Raw genomic sequence first — 19,632 nt, forward strand, 5'->3', positions numbered from 1 at the left:
GACTTCAGTGAGCAGAAGAGCGGGCGCATTGCGGGGGCAGGGAGGCAGTTACACTGGCTTCTACCCTGGTGTAGTAATGGCGCCCCACGCTGGACACACTCAGAACAACAGCTACTTAAATTGAAAGTTTTTGTCATTTTCAGACAGGAAGTCCTGCGAGACGGATGTTTGACACCCTTTGGTGTGTGTGTGTGTGTGTGTGTGTGTGTGTGTGTGTGTGTGTGTGTGTGTGTGTGTGTGTGTCTCTCTGAACCAGTGAGCGCTCGTCTGTAAACTCAAAGCGAGTCCGTCCTCGATCAGAGGATCTATAAAAGAATCCCAAACATTTTGCACATTAGTTACACAATAATCATACACAGTGATCACAAAACGAAATGACAAGCTTCACAATATTCATGGCTTTTTGTTTGCTTTTCTACACAATGTACAACCATTTAATTCCTTTTTTTCAGTACAAGGGAGGAAAAATGCTTCTGTACAATAAGTCATTATTACTTCAAACCTAGCAAATATTGTGTCATTTATCTCATAGTCAATACATTTATTTGTTTTTTTAAAACTGCCACAGAAAGAAAAAAAGTCAGTCGAGACGTTTGAAATCTAAAAATGGTGGAACAGAACGACAGACTGGGAAAGAGACAGGAGATGCTTTCATTCAGAATTCAGCTCGGCTGCAGAACTAAAGACAAATATTGCTAAATTAGATTGGAAGAGCAGTAAAACCTCCGGCTCTTCAGGAGTTACACACAATTTCAACTCATTTTAAATGTTGGGCATCAGAAACAACCGATTCTGGAAAGAAGTTTAGGTTCCCAGTTTGTCCCGAGCCGAGAGGACGGAGGTCCAGGTCTGGAGGGTCACTGAGGAGACTGAACGGGACTGACCAGACTGAGACTGACCAGACTGAGACTGAGCAGCCAGAGACTGACCAGACTGACCAGCCAGAGACTGAGCAGACTGAGACTGAGCAGCCAGAGACTGAGCAGACTGAGACTGAGCAGCCAGAGACTGACCAGACTGACCAGCCAGAGACTGACCAGCCAGAGACTGAGCAGACTGAGACTGAGCAGCCAGAGACTGACCAGACTGACCAGCCAGAGACTGACCAGCCAGAGACTGAGCAGCCAGAGACTGACCAGCCAGAGACTGACCAGCCAGAGACTGACCAGCCAGACTGACCAGACAGACTGACCAGACAGACTGACCAGCCAGAGACTGACCAGCCAGACTGACCAGCAAAAGACTGACCAGACAGAGACTGAACAGCCAGAGACTGACCAGACTGATCAGCCAGAGACTGACCAGACTGAGATCGACCAGAGACTGACCAGACTGAGATCGACCAGAGACTGACCAGACTGAGACTAGCCAGACAGAGTGAGCAGAGGGTCCAGACTGGACACTACAGACTCACTGCCAGCATCTGGAGGACAGTCATTCAGTTTCAGTGAGAGATTTCAAGGTTTCTTGAAGCGACTGCTGAAGACTGCTGTACGTCGTTCAGCCTTCGCTGCTTCAAATGGTTTCAATGGTTAATGTGCATATTAAACTGTTTCCACCCCATTATCATCTCTGGACGTTCATTTTAAAGCGTCACAACGCTGCTTTTGGGATTTCAACATGTTTCTCTAAGAAGTGCTCCACGAGTCAGTTACTAGAAACCATCAAGGGTTAAAAACCCTTTTCAAGATTTTAAGTTGGATATTGGGATTCCAAGTTGCTGCACTTAGTTTTATCAGAATTCCGTCAGAACTTGTTATTGAATGTTAAAAAGTGAGCAACGGAAGCAGACGTGTAACGTCTCTGGTGAAACGTGCAGCTTCAGTCAACGCGGAGAAGCAGCAGCTTCTTCTCTCCAGACCCTCCAGACCTGCAGCCGTCCTCACGCTCTTTCCTTCTTTTCAAAACTATTTCCACTTGGAAACATGAAAGTGCTCCTCTGGAGTGAGGCGACGTGTGCAGAGCGTTGCCACCATGATTGATCCGTGTCTCTCCCATAAAAGAAAAAGTCCACGCCAGGTTTTCTCTGACGCTCGGTATCTATACATAATCCTTACACATCTGGATACTGTCAGAGTTCAGCTGATTATTATCGTCTCCCTGGGCCGATACCTCTCAGGTACGCCGCCAGTTTAACAGGAGACGCCGCAAAGAAAGAAAAACCCAACCAAGGAGAACCCAAAAGAACTGGGGGAGTGGGGGGGGGGGGGGGGGGGGAGGGGGGAGGGCGGGGGCTATCAGAGAACAATCAATATAAAAAAAGGAGTTGATGGTGCAGAATCCGGCTCGGACGCACAAAGTGTGCTTCTGGCTTCAGACGTGGTTCCACAAAGAGCCGTTGGATAAAAAGGTTCAGTCTGTGCATACTGAAGAAGCAGAGGACTGGGGAGGGAGGGGAGGGGAGGGGTGGGTGGGTGGGGAGGGGGCTCCCAGGGGATGGAGATCAGGTAATACTGCAGGCAACCCGCCACCTTGCCCTCTAACTCCTCCTCCTCTCCGAGAGCTCCTCCCACTCCTCAAAGCGTTAAAGTTGTTCAGCTTCAGGTTGCATAGCAACCAGAACCCTGTGGATCACAGCCGGAGAAGAAGGAGACGCTCAGGAACTAAAGGAACTGAAGCAGAAGACAGGAAGTTCACTACAGGACACACTGAGTGTCTCCAGCTCGCCGGGGCATGGGGGAGGGGGGGGGGCAGGTAGGCACACGGACAGGCACTGCATGCGAGAGGGGGCAGATGAGGGAGTGCTTCACTATGGCGGGGGTGGGGTGGGGTGGGGTGGGGGTCTCATTTCTGTCCGGTGATGGACTGCGATATGGATCGAGGAGGGATCATGTCCAACAGGTACTCTCTCTGACGGTCCGCCAGGCTGGAACTCTTATGACCTCCGACCGCCGCCGGGTTCAGGTAGGCAATGTTCAGGCCTGCAGGGGACACACACACACACACACACACACACACACACACACACACACACACACACACACACACACACACACACACACACACACACACACACACACACACACACACACACACACACACACACACACACACACACACACACACACACACACACACACACACACACACACACACACACACACACACACACACACACACACACACACACACATTGTGGAAGTCAGCTCTGAGGTCACCAGTTGGTTCTGACAGACCAGTAGAAGCATCATGAGAACATGTGATGGAGGTGGAACTGCTCTGACTGGGCTCGGGGAGAACTAAAGTATTTTGAATCTGGAATCTGACGTTCTGCTGCTGACCTCTGGATCAGGTTGTGTTCTGGAGAGGTGACCAGGTGAAAACACTAACTGGTGAACCACGGTTTCATCTGAAAGCTGCTCTCAGACCAGAAGGAGGTTTGAGTCTGGAGGAGGAACGTGTGCCAGGTACCTGGGATGTTGTAGATCTGCCGGCGGCTGTCGTGCTGCAGCCTGTTGCCGCCGCCGCCGCAGTGCTTGGCGCTGGTCATCCCCATGAGGCTGCTGGCCACCGACAGCTGGGAGGCCTGGGCGAAGTTAGACAGGACGCCTCGGGCAGAGTTGGACAACCCTCGCTGCATGGAGGCCTGGGGCTGAGGAGCCTGAAGAACCAGAGGAACCAGAGTAACCAGAGGAGCCAGGGGAACCAGGGGAAGCAGAGGAACAAGGGGTACCAGGGGAACCACGGGAGCCAGGGGAACCACAGGAACCAGAGTAACCAGAGGAGCCAGGGGAACCAGAGTGACTAGGGGAATCAGAGTAACCAGGGGAACTGGAGGAACCAGAGGAGCCAGGGGAACGAGAGGAACCAGGGAAACCAGAGTGACTAGGGGAATCAGAGTAACCAGAGGAAAAAGGGGAACCAAAGGAGCCAGGGGAAGCAGATGAACCAGAGGAGCCAGGGGAACCAGACGAGCCAGGGGAACCACAGGAGCCAGGGGAACCAGAGGAGCCAGGGGAAAACAGAAGAACCAAAGGAGCCAGGGAAAGCAGAGGAACAAGGGGAACCCGAGGAACCAAAGAAGCCAGAGGAACCAAAGGAGCCAGGGGAAGCAGAGGAGCCAGGGGAACCAGAGGAACCAGAGGAGCCAGGGGAAACAGAATAACCAAAGGAGCCAGGGGAAGCAGAGGAACAAGGGGAACCAGAGGAACCAGGGGAAGCAGAGGAAGCAGAGGAGCCAGGGGAACCAGAGGAACAAGGGGAACCAAAGGAGCCAGAGGAACCAAAGGAGCCAGGGGAAGCAGAGGAACAAGGGGAACCAGAGGAACCAGGGAAACCAGAGTGACTAGGGGAATCAGAGTAACCAGGGGAACTGGAGGAACCAGAGGAGCCAGGGGAACGAGAGGAACGAGTGACTAGGAGAACCAGAGTAACCAGGGGGAACCAAAGGAACCAGAGGAGCCAGGGTAACTAGGGGAACCAGAGTGACTAGGAGAACCAGAGGAACCAGAGTAACCAGAGAAAACCAGGGGAACCAGAGGAACCAGAGGAACCAGAGGAACCAGGGGAACACGTCAACACCACGCGGCTCTCTAGCTTCTCTGTAACAGCTCCATGGAGCTTCAACACCACAGGTCAAAAACACTTTACAATGTGAGGATGCTCAGAACCATATCCAGAGCAACAATCGGGGCTTCAGTCAGAGCAACAATCGGAGCAACAGTCAGAGCAACATTCGGGGCAACAGTCAAAGCTACAGAGCAACAATCGGAGCTACAATCAGAGCTACAGTCAGAGCTACAGTCGGAGCTACAGTCGGAGAACCGAGCAACATTCGGGGCAACAGTTGGAGCAACAGTCAAAGCTACAGAGCAACAATCGGAGCTACAGTCAGAGCTACAATCGGAGCAACAGTTGGGGCAACAGAGCAACAATCTGAGCTACGGTCGGTGCAACAATCAGAGCAACAGTCGGGGATACAGTCAGAGCCACAGTCGGAGCTACAGTCAGTAACAATCAGAGCTCCAGTCGGGGCTACAGTCAGAGCAACAGTTAGAGCTACAGACAGAGTAACAATCGGAGCTACAGTCTGTGCCAGTGTTTCAGCTGGAACTACAGTCAGAGCTAAAGTCGGCAGAGCTACAGCTGGAGCTAAAGTCGGCAGAGTTTCAGCAGGAGCTACAGCCGGAGTAGAGCGGCGGTGTACCTGGCGCAGAGCATGGTGCCGGATCATGGAGTCAGTCTTGGATGCGTTGGAGCCTGTGGAGGCGGGGCTTGGAGAGAGTGCTGCCTGCTGCTGGAGCCTCTGCTCGATCTCCTGGAAAGTCATTGAGACACATTCAGAGTGTTGATGTCAGAGCCTGTGTTGGACAGTCAGACCCGATTCAACTAAAACGCTCTGGTTGTGACTCAGTATATTGATAGACTGCCTCCTTCAGAGGCCTGTTGTTACAGATTCACCCTCAGTGTGGCTGTGATGCTAATGCTACTTCATTAGCAATAATGCAGCCGGACTGGACCCTCTGGTCCCTGAGTCATGTGTTTGACATGCAGCATGTTTTACTGTATTCAATAGGGTTAGCTGTGCATCGAGATCAGGGGTGTCCATCTCTGGTCCTGGAGGACCCCTGTCCTGCATGTTGTAGTTCCTCCCTGCTTCAGCATACCTGAACCTAATGACGATGTCATCGCCAAGGTTGTGAAAAAGCCCAATAACGAGCCCCTCATTGCAATCGGGTGTGTTGAAACTAGGAGGAGCTAAACCATGCAGCACAGGGGCCCTCGAGGACGGAGGTTGGACACCCCTGCTTTAGAGTCTGGAGGTCAGAGGTCAATATGATCACAGCATGAACATCCTGACAAGATGCCTGTTGGAGTGTGGCGCTGCAGCGTGGAGGCCGACCTGCTCCTGCTGCAGAGCCTTCACGAAGGCGTTTTTCAGCCGGTTGGTGTGCTCGGCCTTCAGAGCCTTCTTCTGATTGGACGTCATACACTGCTCGCAGAGGATCCGCCCACTCTTCTCCTGCTTCCAGTGGGGGGTGAAGTCAGTTCTGCACTGGGCACAGAAGAAGGGCTCCATTCGGGCCAGAGTCCCTCTGAGTTTCCCTGCAACAGGACAGTGAGGTCTGTTTAGTGCTGATCTTCTGAAGGTGGGGGGGGGGGCTGACCGGCCGTACTCACCCTGGCTGTCCAGCACGCTCTGCACCACCTCCTCCAGACCCACCATGTAGATGAATTCACTGTTAGCGGCGGAGGGCAGGAAGTGGAGGAGCGGGGCGGGGGGTTTGGGCGGGGGGATCTCCAGCAGGGTCTTCTCCAGCTGCTTCCTCAGGGCCAGCTTGGCGGCGGCCTGGCTGCTGGCCTGGTCAGCCATGGAGCCCACCCCTCCGCCGCTGGAGCCCGACATGCCCGAGGGGCTGACGGCCGAGGCCCCGCCCAGACTGCTGGCCACACCCCCGGCCCCCGCCACTGCCGCTGCCTGCATGTGTGCCAGGTTCATGTACATGGCGCTGGAGCCCGAACGCTGCGATGCTGCCACCTGCTGGCTGGCCTGCACACACAGACATGCTCATCACTGATCATCATCATCATCGTCATCACTGGGAAACAACAAGACTTTATTCTTTTTACAGACAAACATGTCAGAAGCTTTCTCTACCAATGAGCTCCATATTTTGCAGAAGTTGATAAACTTATAAACACATGTTGAAAAAGCTCAGAAAGCCAGTGATTGGTTGTAGATTGACTGAGCTGTGTCATGAAGCGCTTTCAGGTATGAAGACATTTTGGGTGCAGAGGAATTAGCAGTAGAGCTCACTCAATCAGGATTAGGAATTACAGCGTCTCAGTGGAAACAATGATCCAGAGCAGCACTGACTGGTCAGTAGCTGCAGTTCATGGAAGCATCCGTTTCACACTTCAATCTGCAGATGATGAGGCTGCAGTGACAAGTTTTTCTAGATGGTGTAGCTCTATTTCTGATCTACTGTTTTAGTTCTGATCGGGATTACAGATTAAACCAATAACCATTTATGGAATGTTCAGCTAAGTTCTTCATAACCCATGTGGTAGAAGTGGACCTGCTGGTAGACCAGTACCTGCTGGTAAACCAGTACCTGCTAGTAGACCAGGACCTGCTGGTAGACCAGTACCTGCTGGTAGACCAGTACCTGCTGGTAGCTGACAGCATTGGCCATGCTGCTGGAGCTGGAGCGAGACATCCCGGGCTTGGAGGAGACCCTGTGGCCCAGCTGAGCGGGGTTGGGGGCGATGACTCGCTGGGACATCAGCATGGGGGACATGTTGGCATTAGCTGCTGACCGGATGACTGTGTGTCCCTGTAGCGCCACCAGGAGGAAAACAGTGAACATTACTGGGTGTGTTGAACTTCGTGATCTCAGCAGGGTTCTTCAAACCTTTAAGCCAGTCTATTGAGGGAAATACACTGTGGAGACAAACTGTCAACTCCTTTTGGACTTGGTAGTTTCTGCATGACTTGAGAGATGGAGAGCCGAGCACTAGCCAACGTAAAGGTTTCATGTTGAAATAAATTATCAATCATTCCCAGGACTGGAGGAAACTCTTGAAAAAAACCTCAATTACAAAACTTCCAGTTCAATTAATAGACCTGTGCTGATCCAACGTGTAGGACCACTTCCCCCTGTAGCACGACCTCCGAACACCTTAAGGAGCTGAAAGGGTTAAGAACGATGTCTAACCCCCTCGTGAGACAGCGTCTCCAAGCAGAGGCCAGTACAGTGAGTACTATGTCTGCTACACCAGGTAGACTTTCTTTTCAGTCTTTAACCTGGTCACTCAGAATAATTCAATCCTCTGTCCGAACACTGAATCACATCTGGTCTTTTGTTCTGGAAACTTCCCTGGAAACGACCATGTGGGAGACCAGAGGCAGCAGGCCGGCTCGCCGTGGCCTCAGCTGACTAATCTTAGTATAAATACACAAAATGAATGGACCAGCGCTCTTTCTGGTCTCATGTCCCAGGACGTCGGGGTCTCACTGACCTGTGCCGTGCGGAGGTTCTGGGGCTCAGGGTTGTGGAGACCTGGTCTCACTGGAAGCTTCCCGAGGCCTGGAGAGCTGTGGATTGGAGGAGGCTGCACCGAGGAGGCTGTATTCTGCACCACGGGGACCTGCAGGGACCGGGGGTGGGGGGCAGAGATGGTTTTTAAACTCTCCTATCCTTCAGATGTTCACCTCCTCCTCCTGGTCTCGTTGGTCCAGAAACCTTCAGTATTCTAAGTTTCTAGCTCTTCCTTGATTTTCCTCATTTGAATATTGGATCATAGGAGCTGCATTCAGAATCTGCTGTGTCTGTGTGAGCTGGACTGGCTCCGCCCACACAAGCCCATCTTGGGAAGAGGAGTAAGTACTTCATCTCGTGGTGCCATGTGCCAGAGCAGAGCTGCCTAATTGTGGGAGGAGTCAAAAGGAGGGCCTACCTTGATTGGGATTGGCTAAACCCCCGATGACACTATATAAGGTTTGATTTCTGATTGGCTGCTTGGAACAACACACTTTTTAAAACCTGAAACAAGCCAGGGAGAGAGAGGACAGAATGTCTTCACTTCTGGGGCGTCAGTCCGGGTATGGGGACGAGTAGTACTGCTGGAGAACCTTTAGGAAGTCAATTCTTCCTTATAACTCCCAGCACCTTCCTTGAAGACTCAACTGGGAGCCGAGGGCAGGAGAAAGAGCACCGTTATCTGGAAAAACATTCTCCAAAAAAGAGCTCTGATGGGGAAAAGATAAAGTTGGTTCCTTACATCTAATGGAAAGTTGAGCTAATGTGGCAGATCAAGACACATGAAACACATGGAGACGGAGACACATGGAGACAGACGCATGAGACACATGGAGACCAGGGGCGACTGGCCATCAGCAGAAAGTGGGCTGAGCGCCACCTGGTGTCATCAGAAAGGACTGCATGCAAAGTATGTTATTAATTCTTTAAGATTATCTACAATATTTTCTTGTGTGTGAATAAAACTTCCTCTTATAGAGTACATAGTTACTGTGAGGACTGTCCTCCCTGGTTACTGGTCTCCTCTTGCTGCTTCAGGTTGTTTCCTCCTGATCCACACTGATGGTGCATTAGTGTAGCTCGCCCCTCTCTCACCATGCAGTGTGTATTGCATTAGTGTAGCTCGCCCCTCTCTCACCATGCAGTGTGTATTGCATTAGTGTAGCTCGCCCCTCTCTCACCATGCAGTGTGTATTACATTAGTGTAGCTCGCCCCTCTCTCACCATGCAGTGTGTATTGCATTAGTGTAGCTCGCCCCTCTCTCACCACGCAGTGTGTATTGCGTTAGTGTAGCTCGCCCCTCTCTCACCATGCAGTGTGTATTGCATGCAGTAAAGTGTTCATGCTCAGGCTCCGTTCATTCAGATCAGGTGATTTGATGCCTCATGGGGCTTGAAACCTGAAGCCCCGCCCACTAACGTCATTTAGACGCTCAGAGCTGATTGACTGTCGCTGATTGAGGCGGAGCTTCACAGAACTGGAGCGAGTCGAACAAATACCAGCTTGTTAGCAGCTAAAGCTAACAAACAGTTAAGAATTCAAATTAATTAGGTCGTTTATTTACAGGAGTACATGAGTGACACGTGAGGAACAGTTTCTAGGAATCTTTTAAGTTTGCAGGTTTACCGGTGGTTGAGCTTCCGTCTGGTAAACAGCATGGCCTGGTTCTGATTGACTATCTCCACGGCTCAACATTTTTATGGGATCGGCCCCTATATGGTGGTTATAATGTTGTGGCTAAAAGGTGGTGCACACACTTTACTTTGAAATTCAGTGGAGTCACTAGACCTGAAATTAAATCTTGCCCCACCAAGTATTTACATGTAGAAACGCCACTGTTGGACACACATGGAGACGGAGAGAGACAGAGAGAGACACAGGGAAACATGTCTGACCTTCTGCACCACGTTCTCCTTCTGCATCTGGCTCTGCCGCAGCTTCTTGAGGAGAACCAGACGAGCCTCCTCCAGACGCAGCTCCTCCCTCAGAGCTTTGATCATCTGCTGCCTCTCCTCACCCGTCTTCCCCTGAAACACACAGCCGACTCAGCAGGACTCCACACGTTTCAGGACATTAACACAGGAACACTATCTACAATAACAAACACTGCAAAAATCACAAGATCCAGAACTCTGAGGTCCTCAGGAAGAGGTTTCCCCAGTGATCCAGGGTCAGAAGATACGAGGTGAAGAAGCTTTGATTCCGACCTCCTGACCCGTGGATCAAACTCCCTGCTGACACACTCCCTTCAGTCCAGTGTAACGGCGTTAGGTACGGAGTTAAAGACTGATTCACCTGCACCCTTCCCTCCCGCGAGAGCTCAAAGGTAAAAATCATCATAATTCAGTGTTTCCTCTCCGTTAATTTAAGAGTGGCAGGCCGCCATTCCAAATTTAATTTCTTTTTTTTTTCTCTTTAAATGGTCACAAACACACTGCCGCCTGCACAGCAGAGTCCTGCAGCGGGTCGGGTTGTGGTGAACTCTGCCGCCGATGGATCTCAGTTACAGGGACTGGGAGCTCTGCGCTCGAGGACACAACCCCTCAAATATTAAGAAAGTTCTGCAGTTACACAAGTCTTCATTGTCGTGTGAACAGAGCCTTAATCCCTTTATCTAATAAAGTTTGTAGTTTATTTATTGTCTGCTGGAGTCCAGAGTTGTTGATGTTTCTCTTGGAGTTTAAATGTGACAGCAGAGCGTCGACTGAAGCTCTGTCCTATGAAGTGTTTGAACACACAAGGAGACATTAACATAGGTATTTGAATCCTGATGCTCTGAGTCCATCTCTGCTCTTGTTGGTCCAGCAGTGACCACAGGTGTGTGTGTGTGTGTGTGTGTGTGTGTGTGTGTGTGTGTGTGTGTGTGTGTGTGTGTGTGTGTGTGTGTGTGTGTGTGTGTGTGTGTGTGTGTGTGTGTGTGTGTGTGTGTGTTTTTTACCTTGAACATATCCAGGTTGGCCTGGTGCAGACGCTCGTCGGGTCGAGGTGTCGTTCTGGGACTGGACGCCTCGTTGTCTGACAAGATGATGACGTCTGGGGACGGAGTTCGTCTGCTGCGCTCCGAGTCACTTCAGAGGAGGAAAAGATGGACGACTGTGAGACACACTGAACACACACTGTCTTCAGATGGACGTACAGGAACTGGGTGGACTAACAACTCTCTCAGGTCCTCTACAACACCTCCATGCTGTCTGAGGACGAGTTACATGAGGTGTGCGTCCATTCAGGCCTGCAGGGTGACCTAACAAAGTTTAACCTGCACTGATGCTAACATTAGCATTAGCATCACTGCTGTCCTGTGACTGGGAGTTTGGCTGCAGAGATCCTGAAGAAAGCTGATTAAAGTTTCTCATCTTTTCCTACATTCAGATCGCGAAATTACAAAAAACTTAAAGTCATCCTAGAGGATAACAATCTCTTGATTTCACACTGGAATCATTAAACATGAGTTACTATTATTGAGACATGCAGCTTGTGAACAGAGTTTTTGAGAATGCACTATAAGTTGAAGGGTATTTTAAGGCCCAGTGGAGATCAAGCTGGGCTGCATGCGAGTTTGACACGACAATGAGGACACGACACTAACACGTTGTGACGAGTGAAGGAGCTGCAGTATTAGAAACTTCTGGAGATTCTTCCCAAGATTCATTTTACATGATCACTGAGGCTGAACCATTCAGTTCTTTGGAACCTTCTACATGAACAGAAACAATCCGTTTTTTTAATATATGAACACTTGTTAAGCTCATTGACCTGAGCGCACAGTTCCTCTGGTACATGAGCTCCCTCTAATGGAACATGGAGGAATAACCTGTCTAAGTAATGGGCAGTCTCTGTCACCTTTTTTTGAGGTGTATCTGATGTTTCCTTCCTGTATCAGTTTGTCTATAGCTCACATCTTCATGCTGCTCCATGTGCTTTGCCCTTCAGAAACAAATAGTGACAAAAAATAGAAATAGAAATATCATTCAGATAGTAAACTTGACGTGAAAATCATTTAAATATCACATTGGGAAGAAAAACGTTTGTGATTTGGCAATAAGATAATGATCTTGCTGTATGTTCAGGCTGGTCAGAGTTGGAGAAACCTTTTCTATGGATTCGGAAGGCAGTCCGGAGGTTTCTGTTAACTTGGGATCATCCTGATTAAAACGCTTGTCAGCTGTATTCACGCTAGTCCAGGGGTCGGCAACCCGCGGCTCTTTGGTTCCTCTGCTGCGGCTCCTTGAGCCTCAGTCCCACTGCAGTACCTCCCTGAGCGGGGCGGTAAGGCAGTACGGTAAGGCGGTATGGACCAACTGTGTTGCTCCGTCCCACTACAGAGAGTACGGTCAAATGTAGGCGGGGTTGTTAACGAGGCAGGGATGTGACGTCATCATTCAACAATAGTGGAGCGAAGAATGAGGAAGTTGCAGCTGCAGCTGAGCGGTCGTCTGAAGCTGTGAGCTTCTTTATCTGTGACACAGTGAAAACCTTCTCAATCTGGACTGCAGCGTCCATCTGCTGCTGGGTCTCCTCTCCCGCTACTGAGAGGAGCGTCTGAACCTCGTCAGGAGACCACGGTGCTGTGGAGCAACGACGTTTCAGTAAACCCAGTCAACAAAACCACCAGTGTGTGCGAAGCAGCGTATGTGAACATTAACGGGAGTGTTTAGGCCAGATGAGATATTTTAATATTGTGGACTTGTTGAGAGTGACGATAGTCACTACCAGTCATCAGACGAAACGGGTCCAAATGGCTCTTTGAGTGTTGAAGGTTGCCGACCCGTGTTAGAACATCTTGCAGCTACAGAAGAAGATCCTGCTCCATCATCTTCATTTATGTAGTTTTTGTAATAACGCTTCCATGTAGTTACTAATCAAGTCCTGCTGTTGTTTTATTACTTGAGAACATTTGCTTTAGGAAAACATGTTGCTGTTAAAGCAGTGAAACAAGCGGTGTTCAGTAGATGTCTTACAAAGACGTTTTTATCTCTGAACACTTCTCAGGGCAGATGTGACTCTCACCATCTCCTCCCAGCGCTCATGTCCACCGGCTCATCCAGGATGTTCTCCTTCCCGTTCTTGCTGGGTCCAACATGTCCGCTGTGGCCTCCCAGCCTCAGACTGCCGTTCAGCTTCTCCTCATACGCCGTCCCCATCAGGCTCTGGTGGTGCAGACTGCTGGCCCCGGGGCCTTTCACGTCCCCCAGGCTGCCCGCCACCTCCAGGGCCGCCAGGTCAGCCAGGTCTTTGCGCTTGAGCAGCGCCAGCATCTTGAGGCGCTCCATGGCCTCGTGGCCCTCCATCTTCAACCGCTTGGCCAGCGCCTCCTCTCGCTCGCTGGGCGACTCCAGACCTCGCTTCAGCAGGTTGAGCCTCAGCGCCTCCTCTGACATCCGCTCCATCCTGTGGACGGGGCAGGAGAGGAGGAGAAGGGGCAGGAGAGGGGGAGAAGGGGCAGGAGAGGGGGAGACGGGGCAGGAGAGGGGGAGACGGGGCAGGAGAGGGGGAGACAGAGCGGGAGAGGGGGAGACGGGGCAGACAGGTGAGCAAAGTGACTAATGAAGTGACGTGACTGAGGACGGTTGGTACTTTGATCATATACTGGATCATGGTGGAATAAAAAACATTTCATTAAATTATTTTACAGTGATGCTCCACACAGTAGATGCTCCACACAGAGTAGAAATGGATGAATAGAATACCATGTTAAAATATCAAATTACCAGATACCTAAGTTCCTCATGGAACCAGTTTGGGACCAGCTCCTGATAGAACCAGCACCTGATGTCAAAAAGGTATGTTGAAATAAACCTACTTGTCTGAACAGAAGAAAATAAAATGCAAACTAAAAGCAGAATGAATGTAACAGCGCTTTCCCATGACACAGTTCTATCACTGCTCGCCTCGCAACGTTACCAACAATTCCACATGAGCAAGTAGAGACGATGATAGAAATGAAAATCTCATTTTTAAAAAGAAACCTGCAGAACCAGGCTCAGAGGAGGAGGAACCTGCAGAACCAGGTACAGAGGAGGAGGAACCTACAGAACCAGGCTCAGAAGAGGAGGAACCTGCAGAACCAGGTTCAGAAGAGGAGACTTTCTCCAGACCAGGGGTGTCAGACGTTAAGGCCTGTCGGCCCTGCCAGAAGCTCCAACTCAGCTGACAAACCCCCCCCAAGCAGCAAATTGGGAAAATGTACAGAAAAATCATATTTTAAGAAATTCCTTACGCGTTTTGGACACAACACATCACTGAGACTCAAGCTGAGGTCTCCTGATGCTGCCATGAAAGCAGCGCCCTGGTTGCTACCAAACTAGCCTCAGAGCTGTGAGGTCGGGGGGGGGGGGGGGGGGTCTGGAAAAACACCCAGAATGCAACAGCTACAGGAGAAGCTTTCAGGACATTTCACTGGATTTTGCAGCAGTAGGTTTCATTAAAATATGCTTTATGCTTGCTGAGATTGTAGATATTGTTTGGTTTTGTGAAAGTACAGACATTTTCATGACGTATTCTCTGCCACTGCAAAGAAAGGTTACTATGGCACTGTTTTACTGGTCCGGCCCGCTGGAGAGGAAATTGGGCCGTATGTGGCCCCTGTGTTTGACACCACTGACCCTCTAGTAAATCAATGGAAGCTGCATTCACCATTTCATTCAATAACAGGACTGTGAACACATTGGAAACATTAGTCAATACTAGGACTGCCACAACTAGTGGACTCATCACGATGATGTCAACTAGTCATCTTTTTTTGTTATCTTTGTTTATCTCTCTAACGCAGCTCAAAGTGTGGAGCATTTTAAGAGAACAAAACAGAAAACTGTGCAATGCACTATCTGCAAGACAGAACTTGCCTTCCACGGCAGCACGAGCACCTGAACAGGAAGCACGTTGTGGCTCGTGACAACGATGAAGAGGGACCATCGTCTCGGTAGGTTAACTGGCTAGTTAGCTGCTAATATTGGCGTAAAGAGAGCTAACTTACTACTTACTCATAAAGCTGTAAACGTTGACATTAGCGATGACGATTTGATTCATTAGCCGCCGTTGGCACACATGCTTCATGCGTTTTCTGTAACGTTACAACGGTGACGTGTCTGAACAGGACATGTGGTAACGCTAATGTTTTCTAACGTTACGCTACAGTGCTAAGGAAGTCCGTCAGCAAGCAAGCAAATGTCCTGACTGAGTCCATACTGAACATGTTGGTGACGGACATGAGACCCCTGTCCATGGTGGACGATGAAGGGTGGAAAGAGATGCAAACAGTTAAATGAGGGCGTTTCCCCACACTGTCACAGCGAGCTAAATCTTTTCTCCACCCCATCGGAGCGGGGTGGAGCTCCAGAGAGCAAGCCTTTCTCCAGGACAAGTAGAAATGCTAACTCCCCTGGCTAGGAACAAGAGCCTTGTGCAGTTTGGGATTATATAGCGTCAGAGTGTAGTAAAGTTGAATACAGTTGTGAGCACTGAGCACAAAATGCACCTTTGTTCTATTTGAGTCAGTGAGACCAAAACTTGAAGAATTCCTTAGTTGCAGGTGCCTCCCTCTTTGTTGCTGTTTGATGCCAAAAGCAAATTAAGGAAAGAATAAACCTGAAGTATTTATTTTTGTGTTGTTTAGGTAAAGCCTTTTCCTTATTTCACTCAGCTGTTTGCACTTTATGCTGCACAGTTAAACAAATGTTTGTTGCTCCAAGCATATTTCATTAAAAGGTTTAATGAACTATCATCTTAACTGTCTTCATTTTTAGTTAGTATATACCTTCAACACTTCAAGCTGAAAAGTAATGTTATGTAAGAGCAGCTTCATGCTGGTGCATGTTTTACAATCAATTTACGTATGATCCTATTAGTCGACTAATGGAAAAAATAATTGGTGATTAGTCGACGAACAAAATATTAGTTTGTGGCAGCCCTCGTCAATACAAGATGATCAGATGAACAGAACCTTCTCAGGCGCTTTAAGTGTCCTTTTTTCTAAGTAAGAGAAAAAACACCTGATAAAGTGAGAGCTGTAAAATAAACCATTTATTATAGATGATTTCTTATAATCAAGGAAAAGCGAGAAGATCAGCTGAACAACGAGCACCCTTTGATTTTCAGCGGTAGCTTCACAGTTTAATCGTCTGTCCATTAGCAGATAAAACCAGATGGTGTCTCTCTTCTCCCTTCAGCTGTTCTAACATGGCGCTGTGGCTCCACTGCTTTAATCTGCTCCTCACATCTCCAGCAACCTCATTAACAGGAGAGGGGGAGTCTTAATGATGCCTGGGACACTCCTCCTCCTCCTCCTCCTCCTCCTCTTCCTCCTCCTCTTCCTCCTCCTCCTCTTCCTCCGATTATTCTGTGACGCAGTTGACTCGTCACTTCCATTTGCAGAGACAACAGAGCGAGTCCTCACTGAGCCTGCACCTATAATGAAGCCATGGAGCTCTGTCAGCCAATCAGGATTCACTGTGGACGGCGCGCGTCAGTCGCTAACAACCAACCCCCCCCAACCTTTACATAATATAATAACTGTTCCAGTCATCCTGTGTGTCTAACCGTCACACACACAGGGGTAATTTTGTACTTATTCTGACTGTTATTATCTCAACCTACAGACATGGATTATCCTCAGACTGTCTGTAATTCTTTTTATACGTATTTCATCTTTTTGAATATTTTCAAGTTTTCTTCATAAAGAAGGTGTTTTCTCAGCATCATTCTGTATCTGAAAGTATCTGTGCTTTTCAACAGGTCGGATTTCAGACAAAGTCAACCTCTAAAAAAACCCAAAACAAAACATCGAGAACAACTTTTTAAACGTCCCAGAGTAGAAATATGGTGTAGTCTGAAGCTTTTATCAGGATCCTTTCAGGGTGTTGGTTCACTCGCTGGGGTTTGGACGACGCTTAACGCCCCTGCAGCTCCCATAAGAACCCATAAGAACTAGAAGAAAAGTTGGCAGTGATGTCAGCCAGCTGCCGGAAAAAAATGCTTGTTGGACAAGACAGTTCATACTCCGAGAAGCAGCCCTTGGAAGTGGTAGGCCACGCCCCCTCACAGCAGCCACACGTCTGTGAAGCAGCATTTTATCTTTTCAACTGCAGCTTCTTTCTCACTTCAATGTTTTCAGGAACACATTTCTCTGAACTGTTTCAGTAATAAAAGAGAAAGTATGTGTCCGAGCCGCCATGTTGGTCTGGTTCTAACTGCAGGAGCCCAGTGATGCCTTCAGGTGCATCATGTGACTCCGCCCTCCAACATGTTAACGAGCGGCGGGGCTCACACAGTAGCAAGGCTACAAGCTAGATATGATTAAAATATGACTGATACCGTCATTAGCGAGCTGGAACACGCAGCACATGGCAGTGCGGCACAGACATACTTCGGCCCGGACGTTCGGCACAGCCGATCCAAATTTCTTCAGCCAGAAGGAGCTGGACCCCGGAGTGAAAAACTTTCTTCTTGTTCTTATGGAGGAGGAACCGGCCTGAAATCTCCAGAAGTTCTTCATGAGGAAGAAATCTGACCCAATGGGAGCAGAGCTGAATCCTGCAGAGACAATCAACCACAAATCTTAATCTGGAGGAAGAATAATCCAGCCTTTTTTACGTCTAACTGCATTTCATCCAGAGTCTCTTACTTTCGATCACAACCACTGAATGAACACGACCTGAAACATGATCACTGGGTGTTTGAAGTTCCACACATTGTGGTCCTCGGTGATTAGATTCAGGTGTGGATCACGTATTATGGCCTGTAACACAGAAATGGAGGAACCTTTTTCTTTCCCCTGCAGCTGATTGTGCACAGAGGAGATTTTAGAGGCCCTGAAGGTCCCGAAGGCCCCAAAGACCCTGAAGTCCCCAAAGGCCTTGAAAGTCCCGAAGGCCCTGAAGGTCCAGAAGGTCCTAAAGACCCTGAAGTCCCCAAAGGCCTTGAAAGTCCCGAAGGCCCTGAATATCCTGGAGGTCCTGAAGGCCACGAAGGCCACGAAAGCCCGGAAGGTCCTGAAGCTGGGTCCGTCTCATATGTCCATCATGGTCTGATGTTATAATGACTCAAGTCCCCTCAAATATCAGCGATGTTGAAACATTAAGGAAAAAGGTCCAACGACTGATTCCTCTTTGTTTTCGTGTATTTGCTGATCTGGACGAGACAGTACATATTCATGTACATAACAGCATGACGTTTCACCAGGCTGCTGTAAACAAGCAGGATTTAGCACAAGGCTCCTTTCCATCCGGTGTAGCTGCTGTTGGTAGCACGACTGTAGCAGGTACCATGTAAATGATGTAAGGAGTGGACCAATCACAGCCTTTTGGGCTAACATCACTTCTACGGGATGCTAACAGTAGCACTGAATGAAGACCTCTGATCACATAAGTACTTTTTTTTTTTTTTTTTAATTGTTTACAATAATGTAAAAGTCAATAACACAAATGAAATAGTAACGCCTGATAATGCTGAGAGGTTTTTTACCATGTTCCTCGTTGAAACTGAGGTGAAGTGTTTTCCTGGCTTTTGTTGATGTGTGTTCTGCTCGGTTAGAAGGATTCCCGGTGTTAGTTAGAACTGAACAAAGTGAACATTTCCTACCTACGTGGAGAACACTTCCTCATCCAGACACTGAGTGGACCAACACGGTGGAGGAGGACAGAGGAGAGGAGCCGACAGCTTCACTTCCTGCTGTTCTGTGTGTCACACTTACAAAAGAACAGCTCCAACTAGTGTCCTGACATGTGATCGACAGCGTTGTTAAGGTTCCCCGTGTTCCCGTGTGCAGTGATGGTTATGAAGACATAAAGAGAAGAATGACGCCTTCAGCAGCAGCTCGGTGTGCTGTAGCGTGGACCTGAAGTGATTTCCATCAGAGCCACTGGTTAGAGACACAGAGCACAAAGAAGCAGTCTGGCTTTACAGACACAGTCCAGACATCCACCACGCAGAGCACAGCAGATTTTTGTAACCTGCTCTGCTGCTCCAGCTCCTCCACTTCACCACAAAGAAGCCCCTCCCTGCTCCTCTACCCTCCCCCAATTCATCTCCACCCGCCTACTGTAAAAATAAACACATGCTTACTTCCAGGGGCCCTTCATTTGTTCATATTACTCCGTCCAATCAGGTATGGACACGTGTGTGTGTGTGTGTGTGTGTGTGTGTGTGTGTGTGTGTGTGTGTGTCCGGGTTATAGTGGGGGAGGCGTAAGTGAAAGGAGTGACACTGCCAAGATACAGTAAGAGAGGAGGGATTTTTATTTTTTCAAGTCTGTGTGTGTGTGTGTGTGTGTGTGTCTGCACAAGGCTAGAAGTAGGCAGGGATAGAAGCTGTGTCTTGACATAATGCCAACTCTTAATTCCCTCCTCCCATCCCCCAACACACACACACACACACACACACACACACACACACACACACACACACACACACACACACACACACACACACACACACACACACACACACACACACACACACACACACACACACACACACACACACACACACACACACACACACACACACACACACACACACACACACACACACACCATGTTCTTTATGCGCAGGGCTGTCGATCAGATGGCTGCAGCTAAAATGTCGTCCTCCTCAGAATTAAAGCGTCAGTGTCTGGGCGCACTGGGCTGCAGCGCCCTCTAGCTCTTCATGTCC

General features: G+C 49.2%; 1 protein-coding gene across 3 annotated transcripts in view; it reads right to left on the reverse strand.

Annotated features, from left to right (window-relative positions):
• Positions 1–2,238: 2,238 nt before the first annotated feature.
• gatad2b (GATA zinc finger domain containing 2B) overlaps positions 2,239–19,632 on the reverse strand; it is a 40,890-nt gene continuing 23,496 nt past the window's right edge. The window contains exons 1-11 of one of the 3 annotated variants that reach the window (XM_080485514.1): positions 18,559–18,896; positions 12,991–13,371; positions 10,922–11,051; positions 9,879–10,010; positions 7,963–8,091; positions 7,092–7,277; positions 6,121–6,490; positions 5,843–6,045; positions 5,147–5,257; positions 3,412–3,601; positions 2,239–2,921 (exon numbers count right to left, since the gene is read on the reverse strand). In XM_080485514.1, the coding sequence (XP_080341640.1) occupies positions 2,785–2,921; positions 3,412–3,601; positions 5,147–5,257; positions 5,843–6,045; positions 6,121–6,490; positions 7,092–7,277; positions 7,963–8,091; positions 9,879–10,010; positions 10,922–11,051; positions 12,991–13,371; positions 18,559–18,581 (1,992 nt within the window). In that variant the 5' untranslated portion in view covers positions 18,582–18,896 and the 3' untranslated portion in view covers positions 2,239–2,784. Of the gene's footprint in view, positions 2,922–3,411; positions 3,602–5,146; positions 5,258–5,842; positions 6,046–6,120; positions 6,491–7,091; positions 7,278–7,962; positions 8,092–9,878; positions 10,011–10,921; positions 11,052–12,990; positions 13,372–18,558; positions 18,897–19,632 lie in introns of those variants that run through there. The other 2 variants (XM_080485515.1, XM_080485516.1) reach the window with 2 other exon arrangements.

The sequence above is a fragment of the Lipophrys pholis genome, assembly GCF_963383615.2.
Source record: "Lipophrys pholis genome assembly, chromosome: 17".
Lineage (NCBI taxonomy): Eukaryota > Metazoa > Chordata > Actinopteri > Blenniiformes > Blenniidae > Lipophrys > Lipophrys pholis.